We start from the raw sequence: 20,478 nt of genomic DNA, 5'->3' as shown, positions 1-20,478 counted from the left end.
TTACACATTTTGTGAGTACTCTTTAGCTTTTGTAATTTTCACTTAAAAAAGAGAACTCTAGGGGCTGGAGTGGTGGCACGAAGTGGTAAAGCATCTTGCCCACATGCTAGCCTAGGATGAACCATGGTTCAATCCCCTAGGGTCCCATATGGTCCCCCAAGTCAGGAGTGATTTCTGAGCACATAGCCAGTAGTAACCCCTGAGCATCACCAGGCATGGTCCCAAAAAAAACCCCAAAAAACAAAAAAACAAAAAAAAAAAGAAAAGGAGAACTCTAACACTGAAAACAATGAGAAAAGTAATAAAATTATTCATTAAAACATGTTTTGCTTCATTAAGTATGGAAGAGACTGAATACCATAATAGTCTTAGTTCATTAAGATACAAAAACTTATGATGATAAAATTATATTTCCATAATGATACGATGAATGTAAGTCTATAGGTCAAATGTATTTTAGTACTACAGCCACTGTCCAGAATTTTGCAATTTTATCATCTCTTCATGTTTCTGGAATCACAAATGAGGTTCATGTTATCTATATTTACTTAACATAGAATGATGAAAGCCAAATCAGTTTTTTCATTTTTGCATGATAGGGTATGTAATTTTTGATTTAAAAATTATTAATCAAAAATAAATAAACACATTCAGTGATGTATCTGTCTTACTCATGCTTCTGCACTCAGGAATAAATCCTGTTAGTCTTGGGAAACCATGTAGAATATCAGAAATAAAACATGGATTTCCCAAGTGCAAGGACAGGGTCATATCCACAGTACTATGATTCTTGGTACTCAAAATTAATTGTTTTTATAACATTGTTGTCTTGAAAAAAAGTAGAAATGATTGACTGTTGGGCCACAGTGGCTGTGTTTGTAATATCTGGGTAGCAGCTTACAGTTTTGCACATAAATTCAGGCAGTCATGGGAGAAAATACAATTTTGACCAGGGTTGTTGAGCAGAGTTTTGGGTCTTACTGATCAAGCCAAGTTTATTTTTCTACTGTTTTCTCCTAATACTTTTATTAGGCAGAGTTTAACATAAATTCCTCGAGGGTCATGGTTGACTTAATATAGGCTATTGTGCTAAATAACTCAGAAAAGTGAAAGAAAAAAAAAGTGATTTTTACAGATGGATGATAACAGTGCTTAAGGGTTTTACTCCTTGCTCTGAGCTCAGGCATTTTTTCTGATGGATTCAGGGAAATTTTGAAGTGCTGTACATAAAACTGTGTTGACTAATCTCTCCAGCCTCAGATTGTTTTAAATATATATTAGCTGTGCTGTTTTCTTAGAAGTATGATTCCTTATAAAACCAATCAAATTCTCTCTTGAAGAAACTGGACATAAAGAAAAATATAGTCCTGAATTTTCAGCATACTGTCATGTTTGTAGCACATCAAGCAATAATAAGACAAGAACTAATGGAAATTGCTCCTCAAAATTTTTTATTTGTCATACATTATTTACAACTCTAAAATAAGTGCCTCAGTTTACTGTCTCTAATATTTAAATGCCTTAATCCTCTTATAACTTTGAATTAATAATTCTAATTAGGATGGATAATTATCTGAAAACCACAATCTACTTTTTTTCCTCAATAGACAATTTTCCTTTGATTTCTTTACTCCAAGAAATTGAGTGAAGGGGCCGGGCGGTGGCGCTCGAGGTAAGGTGCCTGCCTTACCTGCGCTAGCCTAGGAGACGGACCGCGGTTCGATCCCCCGGCGTCCCATATGGTCCCCCAGGCCAGGAGCGACTTCTGAGCGCATAGCCAGGAGTAACCCCTGAGCGTCACCGGGTGTGGCCCAAAAACCAAAAAAAAAAAAAAAAAAAAAAAGAAATTGAGTGAAAATATGGGTACACATTTTTACAAAAAATACATCGATACCATTTGGGCAAGGTCCTTCAATTTTTATTTTGTCTGTCATTGGTGATTGCAAGTATCTTCTATTATCAGTGTTGATCTTGAGAAAATACAAGTTTACTAGCAACCCCATTTTTTATCTAGACAACATTATTCTATTTTACCTATAGACAGATAAAAGAAAGAACTAGCATAGACAGTAGGAGTGTCTTTGATCTATATAAAACAAATATTCTGCTTGTGTTTCTGTAGATTAAACAAGAGTAATTATTTTTGTTTGTTTATTTTGGGGCCGCACATGGTAATGATCAGGGATTACTCCTGGTTCTGTGCTCAGAAATCGCTCCTATCGCTCAGAAAATGCTCCATGAAACATATGAGATGCCGAGGATAGAACAGGGGTATGTCCTGGATCATCTATGTGCAAAGGAAATGCCCTACTGCTGTGCTATCACACCAGCTTCAAGAATAAATAACTTTTATTATGTATCTCCTCTCTGATAGTTTCTTTCTTAGATACAAGAATGGATAAGTTACAAATATTGGTCTTTGGGGAATTCTTGAGACCCACTGTGATGTCATCTTTTGAATCGTTAAGATTTACTCTTTCTTAAGACACTTTTAAAGCATTCTCCACCTGTTCCACCCACTTGAATACTTCAGTGATTGATATTATAAGAACCACATACATTGTGAATTTCAAAGCAAGTTCATCCATTCGTCCTTCTCTCTTCAAGAGTTTTATCTTTTTTTATTCAACATAATTTAATTGAACTTTGCCCATTTTGTAGCAACAAGCAGAATTATAGCTTTTTTTTGATAGCTGCATGATAAACTCTTCATTAGCAATTGGGTCTTTCATGCAGGCTGTTTAAAAATATATGATTATTGTCAGGAAAATAAAAATGATAGCAATGAGAAAATCACCTCTGAGTAGTGAAAGTGACTTTTATGAAAGATAATAGAATCTACCAGTTTGGGCAAAGAGTAAATGAAAAAACTGAACTCACGTCCTTAACTGCTGATCAAATTATAATATTATTAATTCTCTGTGCAAGACAGTGTGAAGACTGCTAAAATATTAAAAAAGTATAATTTCAATTCAGATCTGGAAAGGTGCATCACAGAAAAGTTTATGGAAAGACTGATCATTTACACCACTCTTTGTCTTATAGTGTAATATAAAATAAAAATAAGTACATATAGGCTTGGTTTTCACATCATTGTAAAATTTGTAAACTTTCTGTAAATTTATTTCTTGTTTCTATGACTCTACTCTTTTCACTCTGAGGAATCCATGTTCAAGTGAGAACACAGATTTCCTCTTTTTCTCTCCATACACATCTAAATAAGTTTTATTTAATAAAGCTTATGTTTCTTCAAAACAATTAGTTCATACATATATTCAAACCTTATAGAAAAATGATTATAGTAGCTAAATTTTCTAATTGACAACACAATATGCTATTTATTTATTGTGGCACTACACAACAAAGAGATTAACAGATAAAATTACTTGCCTTTGAATAAAGGAATCCCTTAATATTAGAATATTAGAAATATCTTCATCAAAATATACAAATATAAAATTTAATTTCTGAACAGATTTTGAGGAAACATACAGAATAGTCATACCAGCATAAACTTATGCAAGGTCTCATAGTTAAACACCAAAAGATTCCTAAAGTTTTATATTCTGGCCTGACTTCATGATAAAGAGAATTTTTATATGAAATTGTGACTTAGCTACAGATATAATTTTAAAAGCATTTTAATGACAAGTAGTTGATGCATATATTTTGATATTCTATATGCATTTGATATAACTAAAATATCTTATTATTTATTTTTAATTCTCCAGATATTCAAGAGTTTGTAAAATCTTCATATTCAAAATTTTATAAAATTGGTAAAGCATATTTCTTTTCTAGAGTAGTTATTTAAAAGCTTTCATCATTTTAAAAATATGTTGCAAGGGCTGGAGAGAGAGTACAGTGAATAGGGCATTTGCCTTGCATGCAAACAATCCCTGGCTCCCAATATGGTCCTCCAGCCTGCCAAGAGTGATTTCTGAGGCCAGACCTAAGAGTAATCCAGATCTTCATAGGGTGTAAGTCCCAAACAAAAAAAAATAAATAAAATAAAAATATGTTACCTCCTTTAAAGAATAGAGATGATAGAGAAATCTATGGTCCTGATTTTCATTCCCAGGAACTGAGGTGCATGGTCATTTAGTTTATTTTTATTTGTTTAAACTTTATTGATTGATTGATTCAGTGATTTATTGGTTTCTGGACCAGACCCCTCAGAAGCTCAGGGGTCACTTCTGGCTCTGCACTCAGATTGCCCCTGGCAGGCTGGCGGTCCATCTGGAATGCCGAGAATCAAACTGGGTCTCTCCTGGGTCAGCACATACAAGGCAAAGTTCCTACTGCTTGCTATCTCTCTAGCCCCTCATTTAGTTTTTCCGATCTTATATTCATGAGCTAACCAGTGACAAAGACTTTACCACTCTAACAGAAATCGTATTGGTGGACAATTTTATACATGGCCTTATTTATAATGTTATAGCCTATATGAAAACTGTAGGTGATGTTTTATTTCTCATTTTTATCTCTTTTATCTTAAATGCCATCTCATTTCCACTTCCTTTATGATTAAACATTTATTATTTTAAAAGGTAAAAAAATTCCTTTAGGAATTTATTTAGATCACCAAATTTTCAGAAATATTTGTCAATCATGGTAAAAAATGTCAGAATAATTAGAAATTTAGTTTGCTTTATGTGGACAGATATGTTTGTAAATTCAATGTTCAATCTTCCCCAAAATCAAAAAGAATTTATGCTCTCTATCAACATATATACAAAAAGAACCTGGTAAAAATAAATATAGAAAAATTAATAGCAGTATTAAAGGATAAACATGTTACTCCAAACATGAGACAAAGAAGAAATATTATTCAATAAATATATATTAAATTCCTGATATAGGTATAATTTAATTTAATAGGGAACTATAAAATATGCTTAGAGTTAATTTGTATTTATTAAAAGAATAATCTCTTCTTAAAAACTATATAGAGTAGTTTATGTTAACAGAAGACTCAAATGTGTTATACATGCATGATTTACTGATCCATTTTTTGTTATTGTTGTTGAGTTTTATTTGGTTTCTTGTTTGTTTCTTTGTTTTGGGGACACACCCATTGACTCTCAGGGGTTACTTTTGGCTATGTGCTCAGAAATTGCTCCTAGCTTGAGGGGACCATATGGGATGCAGGGGTATTGAACCGTAGTCTGTCCTAGGCTAGCACTTGCAAGGCAGACACCTTACCTCTAGCTCCACTGCTCTGGCCCCCTGATCCATTTTTAGTACAAAGAATTCATGATATCATGTGTTCAGTAGAGGTAAAATAGGCTAAATCTTATTAAATCAATTGAAAAGAATAAAGTGACATAAAATTCTCAATATGTAATTATATATACAAATTCACAAGTTATTTGCATAGTATTATTAAATTCAACATTATAATTAAAATAAAAAATACTCATACACCAAATTTTATTTATTATAAAATGTTCAACATTTTCTTAAATATTTTAGAATAAGAAAATTATATTTGGTAAAATAAAATTTGTTTTGTAAAGATATATCAGGAAGAAAACATAACACTTCATGAATCTATGATTGCGAATAATCAAAGTGTTGGTTAATACATTCCTGTGAATTTATGTAAGCATAAAAAGAATCTTGTTGCTTTCCACATAAAAGGGATGGATGTATAAGTTTTAAATAGGGAGTAGCAAGCACAATAAAATAATTTTTTGACTAGAGACATTAAAATTGCAAAATAGAAATTATATTGGGAAACAGGTATCATGGGATACAAATATTTCTAAGATATTTTGTACATTTTCTCAACCACTTACAAGTAACAAACATCACATGATGAATCACATTAATAGACCTGCTACTTAATCCTAAGAAAGTCCCTGAATATCCAGGGACTACACAAAGGGTGACTATGTAAGCCAGGTCAATTGGAAGGCGATGCTGAACCAGTTTGCAGAAAGTACTGCATAAAAAAGTCAGTAATATTATATCAGGTACTAGTATATTATCTTGTCTTTCTGATTTGTGTTTTATATTTTTTATGTTCTTCACCATTTTTTAATTCTGACTACAATTTATTTTACAATATCAGAGGAGTGTATAAAATATAATGTACTTATTTAATTTTTATACTTTAATTAAAATATGTATATGAATCAATAATTATCAATAAATGAGTAAGCATAAATTGTGGAGTTCATTAGGAGCCTTATATTGCTTTCTATATCTTAGTGGAATTATATTTTAAATGTTTTCCATTATAAGAATGGCGTATTGCCAGACAATCCTCTGCAGGCAGATTTTTAAATACGTTTACAGGAATATTTACAGATCAGTATGATGATCACTAGATAATAACTCATAGTTTGAGTTTATTTCCCTAATCTTCCTTTTGATTATTTTTTACACTTCAAAAATAAAAAAGGAAAGGTATGTTTCTATAGACAACTATTTGCTTTTGATAAAGCATAAAAGTATTAATAGAAGTCAATTGGCATAATGTCCAATCACTCTATTAAAACTAAAGTGAGGTCAGATTAGAAAGCGCTATTTCAGGTTATTAGAGAGCAAAAGAAGTCAACATAAAAGAATATAATCATTAACCATTTTGTGATTTTAGAGAATAGAACTATAGGGCTAACGTGATACATAACTATCTCACTGGATAGATTCTATCTAATGTTTAGAGGAAAGCACCAGGTAAATTCTATTACAAGTATGTGGAGTGAAATACATGATTGCAATATTACTTCCCCTTCCACTGCCATTTGTGCTACCAGAATCCAGAGGTAAAGGTCCCATTTTTCTTCTTAAAATCCTCTGAGCAGCAAAAGCTTTGAGGAAAGAATCTGGTCAGCTTTGGTCACTCCTTGATGTACTCTAGATTTTCACAAATGCAGATGTAATAACCTATTATCAAGCTGTAACCATCCGTCTGATTTCTGAACATCCTAACTTTGAATACCTATGGTAAGTAGATTATCATGGGGAAGTAATTAGTATTATTCCGTAAAGTTCTATTGTTCTAACTTGACCTATATTTTGAAATCGAGGAAGAATGCAACCTAATTATTATCTGCATATGTCAGTTACTTGTGATTTTATACTATATAAAAAATTCAGGACTACACATTTTATATGCATCGAACAATTTTCAAAAGTCACTGATTACTTGAGCCAATTTACTTTCAGAATTATTTGTTATGAAATATTAAGGATAAAATTTATTAGCATAAAATAATGTATCACTAATTATATTTGAAGTAGTATTGCATAAAAAGTCTAATTTTTAATATCTATAATTTACACATATGAAATATTTTTAATTCAAAATTGGTTTTATGTAACATAAAATTTACCTAATAATCAGATCTATACTTGATACCTAAACACTATATACTCCCAGAAATTGCTACAATATTATATGATGAAACTAATCTGCCAACGCTGTTTCTTTATCTCTATCAAGGATCTCCAGATCAGGAAAATGTCGGTGGAGAACTGCACTGTATTTACTGAGTTCATCTTCTTAGGACTTTCTAGCAGACAGGATGTGCAACTTGGGCTCTTTATTATCTTTCTCTTTGTTTATGGCACAACCGTGGTTGCCAATGTAGGGATGATCCTGCTGATCAAGATGGACTCCAGACTCCACACACCCATGTACTATTTCCTGAGCAACCTGTCCTTCTGTGATGTCTTCTACTCCTCCTCTATCTCTCCCAAGATGCTGGCTGATTTCTTATCTGAGCAAAAGAGGATTCCATATAATTATTGTACCATTCAAATGTTTGCTTTTTGTATATTTGATGATGCAGAATGTCTCTTGTTGGCCGTCATGGCATATGACCGTTATGTAGCTATTTGCAACCCACTTCTTTATACAGTTGCCATGTCCAGGCGACTCTGTACTCTGCTGGTTTTTCTTACATATATCATAGCTCTCTTAGATTCTGCAATTCACACTTGTTTAGCTTTTCGGTTGTCCTTCTGCAATTCCAATGTCATCAATCACTTCTTCTGTGACATCCCTCCCTTAATTTCCCTTTCTACCTCAGACACATCTATTAATGAGATAATGTTATTCATATGTGGAACCATTATTCTCGGATTTAGTATCTTTACAGTCCTGCTCTCTTACAGCTACATCATAGCTACAGTTCTCAGAATGAAATCAGCTGATGGGAGACGCAAAGCTTTCTCTACCTGTGCCTCCCACTTAAGCACAGTGGCTCTCTTCCATGGCACACTTCTCTATATGTATTTCAGACCCAGCTCCAGTTACTCCATGGACACTGACAAAATTACTTCTGTTTTCTACACGGTTATCATCCCTATGTTAAACCCATTGATCTATAGCTTAAGGAATAATGATGTAAAAGGTGCCCTGAAAAAAGCTATCAACAATGCCTCCCATAAAATTAATGTATCTTTTCAATTTATTAATTTTGATTAATGCACTTTAATTGAAGCCTATAATTTACTCATTTATGTATGAGTTTTAGTCATAAAATATTCCAACTGTCACTCCCTTCGCCAGTTCACATTTCTCTTTCCAATTTTCCCACTTTTCCTTCCGTCCTCCTCACCATTTCATAATTTAAGAAAGACAACTTTCTTCTTCCACTTTCTCTTATCCCTCTTTCTTTTATCATATTCAAAACTGTTATTTTCAATTTGCTACTGAAGGGTATCAATCATATCACTTTACTTCCTTTCAGTACCCAGTTTTTATCCAGAATGATAATTTCTATCTAACATTATTAGTGCTTTTATATCTGCCCTAACTGTACATTTCTGTCCCTTGTCACACACACATATACACACAGAAACACAATTTTAGCAAGCTTAATACCATACATTTGTCCTCTAGTCTCTCATCTCTATGATCTTTGTTTATTATTTCCATACTATCATTTTATATGCCATAAATGTCTGTGAGCATTCTATCATTCTATATGATTCTCCCTCTGACTCATTTTACTAATGTGACTTGAACAAATTATTTTTTCGTAGGCTCTGAATTAAGTATGTGATATTTTAATACAGATTTGTATATCATCAACAATTTTTGAAATACTATTGATTAGCTTACTTAGTGACTTAATTTACTGTAATTACTAAAATGTAAAATTTAGTATTTGAGTTTTATGTGTAACTAATTGTTAAATTCATTTCTCCTTGAAAAGTAATAAATGATAATGTTTGCCATTTTTCTGTGATGGTCACTATTTACTTTTAGTATTATATTCTATAAATATAGCATAGAATTCAATAAACTGAATTAAATTGATTTGTAATTTAATTTAATATTGTAGTAATTATGCTATTTAGCAATTGGCTTGTTCTATGAAAAGATTGAAATTATGTTTGTTTCCATTTTTTGTCTACTATTATGAAGTTTGTTTCAGGTGATACTAAGAAATGTCTACATAATTCAAATATGGATGGATATGAATCCTCTTATTCTAACTTCTCTATGTATTCAAAGTACCCTCAGTGCAAGACCATTGGTACGTCTTTCTCAACAACATCTTATTACCTTCAGGTATGCAATTATTTAAAATGAATCTAAAAGAGAATTGTATTAGACATTATATAACTGAAGCCCAATCATGAATAAATTTGCAACTCTATTTCAAGGTGATTCAATTAAAAAGTATTCAAAAAAGAAGAAAATATTAGTGTGACAAGTGGAAAGCTAAAAGCAATGGAAAAATTTAAGTTTTATTGAAGGGAGTTAAATCCCTTCAGTTTAATTAGTCATAAAATCTTCTGTGATAAGAATATTTCTGTATTTTATATTTTTCATAATTTTTTAATTTTTTTACCAGTCAGGAAAGATTTATTGGATAGTCCGATTTTGGGGGGTCCTCTATCTTGCCAATATGCCTCAATTATTTTAGCAACAGAGGGTAAAGTAATACTATACTCTATTATCTGCTTTATGCATGATAAGCTAATACCTTTTAAAAATAAGATATTTCAAACTTCTAACGAATATATTTCTGTTTGTTTTATTCATGTTGCTGTTTTTCAATAATATAATCAAGTCTTCCTCAGTCAATGAGCATTTCTAATGATTGTTTCAAGTAACAATAAGCTTTTGTGTGACAGACTGTTCAGCATTATATCATGGCAATGAATTAAAATAAGTATGCATTGATCAGAACTAATGAGTGGACAACTGACTACTTAGATTGTAACTAATGTCTATAAGGGAAGCCATTTGGAAACCAATATTTTTCACATTTATTCTTCTCAAAATCCTTAAGTTTAGCTAACATCTTTCGTTACATTATTTAAGAGAAGCAGATGTTAGGCATATTTTCTGCTTCCTCCCACAATCTGCAACCTACAGAGTACTTCTCTTTCTCTCCTTGCATATTTCTAAATAAAAGTTTTATTTTAAAAATAAATTAAAGAATATTTTATTAAGTAAATTCTCCAGGTCAATTGTTTTTTGTTAGCAATAAAATCCTCATCAAAAATTGATTTCCATTAAAAAGGTAGAAAAGGATTCTACTCAATGTGTTCATAGGGAAATAAATTCAAGTTTAGTAAGAAACCAAATACAGCATTCTAGTGTAAACCTTATTCTTTCTATTGTGTTCTAGATAAATGTTAGTAATAATTTTGGGTAACATAAATTTATAGTGCTTTCAGTTTAATGGGATACACTATTTTTAAAGTTATTCAGTTTGAACTAGTCTTAATAATTCAATAACAATAAATTTATAATATTTTGTCTGACATCATCATGCAGAAAATAAATATAATCTAAAAGGCATTGCTTAGATTATATGATTAAAATTATTTTTCAAAACACAGTATATTAACATAATTTATTAGCTACAAATAATTTTGATTTATACCAATAATAAAACATTATACTCTTTAAGTAAAAGTCAGGAATATGTCAAAAAAGAATACTTTCTTTTACTGGTTTATGCCTATAACTTAATACATTTTGTGCATACTTGTTTATTTGGAAAAGAAATACAAAGACACATGCTGGAAGGATAGTACAGCTTGAAGAGCACTTGCTTTTCACTTGGCAGAAAAGGTTTGTAATCCACCCAAAATATATAAACCTCAAACTGGCTAGGTATAATTCCTGGAAAAGTAAAAGGAATAAGTCATGGGCACAATCAGATTTGATCAAAACCAAAATTAATAATAATAATAATAATAAAAGTATAAACATTAATAAAACAGAAAATATAACAGGAATCATTAATATTTTTCAAATAAATGCTAGGACTAAATTAGTTCTAGCATTTTCAGTTATCTTTAATAATTCACACATTAAAATATATCAGGGGCCGGAGCAGTGATGCAAGTGGTATGGCATCTGCCTTGTCCTCACTAGTTTAGGAAAGACCGAGGTTTGATCCACCAGTGTCCCATATGGTCCCCCAAGCCAGGAGCAATTTTCTGAGCACATAGCCAAGAGTAACCCCTGATTGTCACCAGGTGAGGCCCAAAAATCAAAAGATATATATGTATAATATATATAGATTATATATACACATATATACATTATTGTGGGCATGATTGGATCATTAAGTTGCAGAAATAAAATAAAAGAATAAATATTTGTAAAGGGTCATTTTTTAAGGACAACGTATAGGGTGTAAGTTTCTTTTAAACCTGTTTAGTTTCTGGCATTATTGTAACACCCTAAGCACCAGAATGATCCCTGAGATCAGAACCAGGAAGAAGCCTGAAAGACACCTGAAAACCACGTTTTCACTGTATATGTTTTTTCATTTAATTTAATTGAAACCATTGTGAGTTAAAGGGTCTTTCATAGTTGAGTTTTAGATATACAATGAATCAGGGTTAATCCCACCACCAATGTGGACCATTCTCTAATTTATTCTCAGAGTATATCCCAACCACCACCATTTTCTCCTCCCCCCAGCTTGCAAATACAACAGGCCCATTTAGAATTTGGTTTCTTGATTTAATTGATTTTGAATTTGGCTTGAATATTTGATATTGTCATTTTCTTTTTCTCCTTCAGTTCACCTGAGATCACTTGACCCCTGGCCTTTCATATTTGTATTTCTCTTCCTCCATTCATTTTCTTAGCTTTTCTTTACTATTCTCTGGAAGCGAGGGTGTTCTAGACAATTCACATTTGGGCCACTGCATTTCTTGATGCAATTATACTAAATACCACATATAAGTGATATTATTCTGTATTATCCTTCTTATGGCTTAATTCATATAACATATATTCCAGTTCGATTCATGTTCCTGCAAATTGCATGGTTGTGGTATAGTACTCCATTTTAAATATATATATGATATATATAAGACATGATAAATATGGGGGCCGGAGAGATAGCATGGAGGTAAGGCGTTTGCCTTTCATGCAGAAGGTCATCGGTTCGAATCCCGGCATCCCATATGGTCCCCCGTGCCTGCCAGGAGCAATTTCTGAGCACGGAGCCAGGAATAACCCCTGAGCACTGCCGGGTGTGACCCAAAAACCAAAAAAAAAAAAAAAAAAAAAAAAAAAAAAAAAAGACATGATAAATATATATGTATCATATATTCATGATCCACTCATCTATTGTTGAAATCTAGATGGAATCCATGTGTGTTTTTACTAGAGAAAGTTAGATTCATGGTAGACTTAAGGATTAACAAAAGAAGAAGAAGAAGAAGAAGAAGAAGAAGAAGAAGAAGAAGAAGAAGAAGAAGAAGAAGAAGAAGAAGAAGAAGAAGAAGAAGAAGAAGAAGAAGAAGAAAGAAGAAGAAAGAGGAGGAGGAGGAGGAAGAGGAGGAAGAGGAGGAGGAGGAGAAGAAGAAGAGGAAGAGGGAGAAGAAGAAGAAGAAGAAGAAGAAGAAGAAGAAGAAGAAGAAGAAGAAGAAGAAGAAGAAGAAGAAGAAGAAGAAGAAGAAGAAGAAGAAGAAGCACAAACCTTTATATGTAGTTGCTGGTTGGGGTTTTTCTACTTTAGTTTAATTAAATTTATTTTATTATATTATTATTTTTTGGTCTTTTTTTGAAGTTTCTGGCTTTGTTTTTTTGTTTGTTTGTTTTGGTTTTTGTTTGAGTTTTTATATTTTTCTTATTATTGCTTTGCTGTTTTTTGTTATTTTTTGTCTTGTTAACTTTTTCTTCTTTCTTTCCTTCCCTCTTCTAAACTGATATCTATATTACCTAGACAGACCTCTCCTAGTTTCTTTTTCTTTCTTTCTAATTTTCCATTTTCTTTTTCTAGATCTCCAACAGAACCACATTGATTGAATCATCTTGTTCAGCCTCATAAACTAAGGGGGAAAAATGAATGGTAGCAGGTCCAGACACTCATATAAACATTTTGTGGAAACAAAACATGATCAGACCTGAACATCAAATCCAAAGTCAATGACAACAGAGTCTATACCTAATCCATAGCAAGCTGTACAAGTGGGGACCAGTTACATTAGTATTCTGAGGGTAAAGGAAGGAGATATGGGATGCAAACTGGGAACACGGGAGGAGGGAGGACATCACTGTTGGTGAAAATGCCCTTCATTTATTGTCACTATGTACCATAAACATTACTGTGTAATATTTGTAATTCACTTCAGCCACAATAAAATAAAGAAAAAGAATACTTCTAAAATGGTGGTTAGTCAACACTGATCTGGTATTGACTAATCAGTGGTCTTTGATCAGTATATTTATTTTTAATTAAAAGTCCACTTTATTAAGTTGGTCATAGCATTTATGGTGGAAATGTTGAAATAGAGGTGTAATCCTATTTACGTAATTGAAAATGTGCCAACAGAGGATCTAGGAAATTGATAAATTGATAAAGGAGAAGTTAACTGCCATCTCCTTATTAAAATTGTACCAAGATAAATAAATATGAATTATGCCTGCATGAGAAGTTTGTAATTATTTTATTTATTAAGTCATAAGTGACTTAATGTTAATAATATATAGAAAAATATTTTTTGGAAGTGGGTCACACGTGACAACGCTCAGGGGTTACTCCTGGCTCTACACTCAGAAATCACTCCTGGCAGGCTCAGAGGACCATATGGGATGCCTGGATTCAAACCACCATTCTTCGGCATGCAAGGTAAACACCCTACCTCCATGCTATCTCTCTGCTCCCCCCAAACTTCATTTATTTATTTATTTTTGCTTTTAGAATCACACCACTTTGATTCTGTGATTCCTCAGAGGCTTTTTTCACTTCTGTGTTTAAGTTTTTTCTCACTATGTTTGGGATACCATGCAATGCCAGAGATCTCAGACATTCAAAATCTGCACTGGGCCACTTAGAACCAGAGATAAAATAAATTAATGAAATGCTTATTGAAAAATTTGTCAATTTTTTTTGTCCCCCAATTCACAATACATACCCGGCAAGGGGCCTGTGTTGAGGTGTATATGGGGTGCCTTTACTGTACCTCCTCTTTCTATACAGCCAGTGTAAAGAACACAGCCTGTGGTAAGATTTGGGAGGCCTTATCTTATCTTTTATTTATTTTATTTTATTTTTCTTCAGAGCAAACTAAAGTTGTTTTGTTTTTTTTTTTGTTTTTTTTTAAAGTAAGAATTCATTTAAAGGACAAAATTGATTAACATAATGAGGTAAACTAATATAACATAATATAGTGACATAACCTAACATATAATATAATTGATATAATAATAATACATGTAAGTCAAAGAAAATTTCTGATTAAAAACACAATTTTTTTTTCATAATGGCTTACATATCTTTCACTGTAGTATTTTGGGTACATATTCACATTGAATCAGGGGAATACCCATCACCTAATATGTCCTCTTCTCAATCAAAAATCAAATATGCTGAAAATAGGCAGAGTCCTGTCTAGAGGCTTCCAACCTCAGTTTGAGAGAGGATGTGAAAAAAAGTAATTAAAATACCACAACAATACACCCAAAAAACATATATCGAATTAAATAACCGATAAGCACCACAGCAATAAAGACAGGCACCACACAATAATCTCGGTTCTGAAATCAAATCATACTCAAATGCAAAAAAGAAAGAGAAAGACAAAACAAAATAAAATAAAATAATATTGGAGACATCAACCGTAATCTCCACACCAAAATAAAGACGTCAAAAAAATAGATCATTTATTCTCCTCTTGCTGCTTTCGTGGTATGTGGAAGACTTCTACTTTATCTTGGATGGTAAAATCAGTCCTGTTTCTAAAGATCTTGGTGGCTGTGCAGATCAGGGAATGGAGTTTATGAAGTCTTTCTTTGTGGTTCTAGCAGTTATGCTTCTTCAATGTCATTTTTTTGTTTTTTATGTGTTCTAGGTGTTTCAGAATAGTGCTACCATTCTGTGTTTTTCTTTTGTCTTCTGACTTACTTCGTTTAACATAACATGATCTAGGTCCATCCACGTTGCTGCAAAGTCTGTGATTGTATCATTTCTAACTGCCATGTAATATTCCATTGTATATATGTACCACATCTTAATGATCCATTCATCTGTTGTTGGACATCGAGGTTGGTTCCAATATTTGGCTATTATACTGAGTGCTGCAATAAATAGTGGGGTGCATATGTATTTTGGAATGAATGTCCTTCCATCTTGGGGATAGATGCCTAGGAGAGCAATTGCTGGGTCAAATGGCAGCTCAATTCTAAGTTCTTTGAGCACTCTCCAGACTTTTCTCCATAGATGTTGGACCAAGGGGCATTCCCACCAGCAATGAATGAGAGTTCCTTTCATACCACATCCTCTCCAACAAAAGTTGTTCCCATTATTTTTGATGTGAGCCAACCTCACTGGTGTGAGGTGGTATCTCATTGTTGTCTTGATTTGGATCTCCCTGATGATGAGCGAAGGTGAGCATGTTTTCATGTGTTTGTTGGCCATCCTTCTCTCTTCCTCAGAGAAATGTCTATTCATTTCGTCTCCCCATTTTTTTATGGCTTCGTTTGGTTTTGAAGGGCTCAGGTTTCTGAGCGCTTTGTATGTTCTAGATATCAGCCCTTTATCTGATATATCAAGTGAAAAGATTTTTTCCCATTCTGTTAGCTGTCTTCTTGCATTAAGTAGGGTTTCTTTTGCCATGCAGAAGCTTTTTAGTTTGATATAGTCCCATTTGTTTATAGTTGATGCTAACGTTTTTGCCATTGGTGCTCCGGTCTCTCTCCGGTCTCTCTCCGGTCTTTTTCTTTTCTTAACTTATTTTTTACTTAAACACCATGGATAGAAGGCTATTTATCTTTTGTTTTCATAAATGCAGTTGTTAATGATTGGAAAATTACTAGGGTTATCCCTTTGACAAAAGTCAGAGTCTGGAAGACCTTTAAAAGTGTCATCAGCTCCTCTTTGCAGAGATTCAAGGCTTGCCTGGGTATTGGCAATATGTTAAACAAAATAGAAATTCCTTTGACAACACAAAATTGCTCCTCAGAGATTGCTAGCACTCTAGAGCACCAGAAAATAGAAGAGAAAATAGTTGATCAGGAATACTGAAAAAAATAAAAAGAAAGAAATATATTCAGACCCACAATACTCTGAAGAGCAAAGCCCACAGAATATATGTCAAGAGAGGTGAGTTGACACTTGCCAGCTGTGCAAATAAACTTGGGTGACATCCCGACCTGCCTGAATTCTGAGATGCACATTGTTTCATGACAATGGGACCCACATTGCCCAGAAAAATGGAGCTCATTGAGTTGAACTTGCTTCTGAAGGGTGGAGCCAGAGGAGTGTGGCTGCTCCACTCTGCTTCATGGCAATGCACTTCTCCTACCCAATGAACTCCAGCACCACACCACGCGATATGTGTGACAATGGGGTAAAAATGCGTTTCACCACCATGCATAGAGAAGAAGATGGCAGTTCTGATGACCCCAAAATTGCCAACCAACTGTTTAGCCTCTCAGATAAGGACTTTCAAGAAGAAATATGGAGGATCCTCAAAGAACTCAAAGGAATAAAGGAGCCACAAATAAGAATTAAAAGAATCTAACAGGACTGAAACACTTGGTAAGCAAAATGAAAACCTCTCTGGAAAGTCTCTCCAACAAAGTAACCTTGGCTGACTACAAAATCAGTTATCTGGATGAGATGCATCAAACTCCATACAACAGAAGAGATTGGAAAAGAGCCTTAAAACAAATAATGAGACAAAGTAAAAAATCCTCAAAGTATGTGAATAAACTAAAATAGAAGTTGTGGAAATAATGGAGGGTACCAAGACCAGACAGTCATATGAACATTAAGTAGAAATAAATGATCAGACTTAAACACCAAATCCAAAGCCAACAAAGCATAATCAACACCCAATATACAACATGCTAGAAACAGAGGGGACCTCTTATACTAGGAATCGGGGGGGGGGAATAGAGTGGGATATTGGATGCATGCTGGGAACAGGGATGGAGGGAGGACAAATTGTTGGTGGGAATGCCCCGATTCAATGTCACTATGTACCAAAAAAAATACTGTGAAAGATTTGTAATCTACTTTGTTCAAAATAAAAATTAAAAAAAGAAATAACATATAAATCAATGGAATCCTAGAGACCTAGGAATAATAATAATAATAATAATAATAATAATAATAATAATAAATACTTAAAGACATCATTGCACAGAAACTTCCAGAGTTAAAGAGCGAGTGCATTTCTATAGAGTACAAAGTAAATGATATCCAAAGAAAAGCACCCCATTTTGACATTTAGGTCACAATGATGAATCTCACAGAGAGGGACGGGATTATGAAAACAGTAAGATCAAAAAAAGGGAAATTACCACTAATGGCATCCTTAAGATTTAACAGTGGAATTTAACAGTCATAAAAATGCTCAAGAATTGAAATCAGGGCCGGGCGGTGGCGCTCGAGGTAAGGTGCCTGCCTTACCTGCGCTAGCCTAGGAGACGGACCGCGGTTCGATCCCCCGGCGTCCCATATGGTCCCCCAAGCCAGGAGCGACTTCTGAGCGCATAGCCAGGAGTAACCCCTGAGCGTCACCGGGTGTGGCCCAAAAACCAAAAAAAAAAAAAAAAAAAAAAAAAAAAAAAAAAAAAGAATTGAAATCAGTAGTGGGATATATTGACAAAACTCAATAAAATAAATGCTTCATTAAGAATACTTTACCCAGCTATACTCACATTCAGGTTTGAATAAAGGATACATAGCTTCAAGTATAAACAATTGCTCAGATGCTTTACAGACTCATAATCAGACTTAAAAGACAAACTGAAATGTCTACTTTCAAACAAGACAGACCAAAAGACACATCAAACCTCTTACATAGATATGAGACTAAATCCAATAGACTAAGTGCATAGTTAAAAGAAAAGTGGCAAAATGGATCAAAAATTGAATCCAAAATTCTGATCCATAAAATAACACATCTGAATAGTAAGAACAAATATAGAGTCAAAACAAATGTTGGAGAACAAAATTCCAAGTAAACAACTCTCTTATAAAGGTGAGGAGGGCAACACCAGAAAGATAGCAGAGTGGTAGGGCATTTGCCTTGCATGCAAATACATCCAAGACAGATGGTGGTTCAAATATGGGCATCCCATATGGTCCCCCGTGCCTACCAGGAGTGATTTCTGAGTGCAGATCCAGGAGTAATCCCTGCCAGGTGTGACTCCAACCCCAAAAATTAATAAAATAAAAAGCTGGAGTGGCATATTAGTATCAGATGACACAGATTTTAGACTTAAAAAAGTTATAAGGGACAGAGACATTTCTTAATAATCAAGGGTTATTTGAGACAGAAAAAAAATAGTTCTAAACATAAGCATCCAATGAGCAAAATATTTAGAACAACTGTTGACAAGTCTAAAGAAGACATTAAACAAAGGCACATCCTTTTCATAATTATGAAAAAACAATAATAGAGATAGAATACTCAAAGCAGCTATATAAAAAAGGAAAACCATATACAAACAAATATCATTAAGATTTCCAGATTTATCACTAGTAACTCTCAAGACTAAGGCAACAGTGGAATATAGTGGCAAACTCAATGAAATGAATGATTTATTTCACCTAGAATATTTCACCCAAAAGACTTTCAATAAGATTTATAGGAACAGAGCCAGAGAGATAGCATGGAGTTAAGGCTTTTGCCTTGCATGCAGAAGAACAGTGGTTCGAATCCCAGCATCCCATATAGTCCCCGAAGCCTGCCAGGTGTGATTTCTGAGCATAAAGCCAGGAGTAACCCCTGCCGGATGTGACCCAAAAACAAACAAAAACACAAAAACAAAAAAATATTTATAGGAACAATACTCAGGTTTATGAATAAATAACAGCTCAGAAACTTTGTAAACTGAAACATAAAAAAAATAAAGTTTCTTCTTTAAGACAAGGCAAATTCAACACACCAAAGTCCTAGAAAAATGTCATACTTTATCCCATGACAATCATCTCTCTTAACATCAATGCACCAAATGCACCAGTTAAAAGTCAGAGTAGCTATATGGATAAAAAACAATTGAATACAACATTTTGCTGTGTGTATAAACACATCTGAATAGAACAAAATACACACAAAATCAAGGATTAGAGGTCAATTCTTAAAGCAAAAAACTCTTTTATAGTGGCTGGGGTGGGGCCAGAGAGATAGTGCAAAGTTGGGGCATTTCCCTTGCATGAGGCTGACTTGGGAGGGACCTAGTTCAAATCCTGGGATCCCATGTAGTTTCCTGGCCTGCCATGGGCAATAGGACCAAACAATTAATCAATCAGTAAATAAGGTTAAAAAAGAAGTGCTAGGGTTGCAATTCTAATATCAGAAGATTCAGATGTTAGGCTTAAAATGATTAGGAACAGATATGGACATCTCTTAATCATCAAGAGATATTTACACTAGGAAGAAATTACACTCCTAAACATATATGCAAATGAGAACCCAGAAAATATTTAAAATAATTGATGATAGATTTGAAGAAATACATCAATAACAACATAATGAGCGTAGTAGACCTCAAAACCACTCTGTCACCCCTTGGTAGGTCAACCAGTAGTAAACCTAATAAGAATATACAAGTTACAATTTCTGAAAGTGCCCTAGAATATATGTATAATATTATACAATATTATATATAGGATTCTTAATCCTCAGAAAGCTGGATACACATCTTCTCCAATTCACATTGGTCATTCTTCAGGATAAACCACGTGCTGGCCCATAAAACATACCTCCATAACATCAAGAAGATAGAAATTGAACAAACTGGGGCTGGAGCAATAGCACAACAGTGGTGCATTTGCCTTGCACACTGCTGAATAGGACTTGAACCAGGTTCTATTCCTGGCATCCCATAAGAATCCCCTGAGTCTGACAGGAGTTATTCCTGAGTACAGATCCAGGAGTAATCCCTGAGCTCTGCTGGGTATGGGCCCAAAACCAAAACAAACAGAAATTGTACAAACTACCACCTCAGATCTCAATGCAGTGGGTGAGAGAGAAAATAAAATAGGAAATTAAAAGATATTTGAAAACAAATGAGAAGGAAGA

General features: G+C 33.6%; 1 protein-coding gene and 1 non-coding gene across 2 annotated transcripts; one reads left to right on the top strand and one right to left on the bottom strand.

Moving 5' to 3' along the window:
* Window positions 1-7,471: 7,471 nt before the first annotated feature.
* LOC126018646 (olfactory receptor 5W2-like) lies at window positions 7,472-8,440 on the top strand. The gene has a single exon (XM_049780747.1). The coding sequence runs from the start codon at window positions 7,472-7,474 to the stop codon at window positions 8,438-8,440; it is 969 nt and encodes a 322-aa protein (XP_049636704.1).
* Window positions 8,441-14,331: 5,891 nt separating this feature from the next.
* LOC126019378 (small nucleolar RNA SNORA51) lies at window positions 14,332-14,464 on the bottom strand. Its single transcript, XR_007499101.1, has one exon. It is a non-coding gene; the product is annotated as a small nucleolar RNA SNORA51 (small nucleolar RNA).
* Between the last annotated feature and the right edge of the window lie 6,014 nt (window positions 14,465-20,478).

The sequence above is a fragment of the Suncus etruscus genome, chromosome 9, assembly GCF_024139225.1.
Source record: "Suncus etruscus isolate mSunEtr1 chromosome 9, mSunEtr1.pri.cur, whole genome shotgun sequence".
NCBI lineage: Eukaryota > Metazoa > Chordata > Mammalia > Eulipotyphla > Soricidae > Suncus > Suncus etruscus.
The sequence above is the reverse complement of the archived record's forward strand: the minus strand, read 5'-3'. Positions and strand labels throughout refer to the sequence as shown.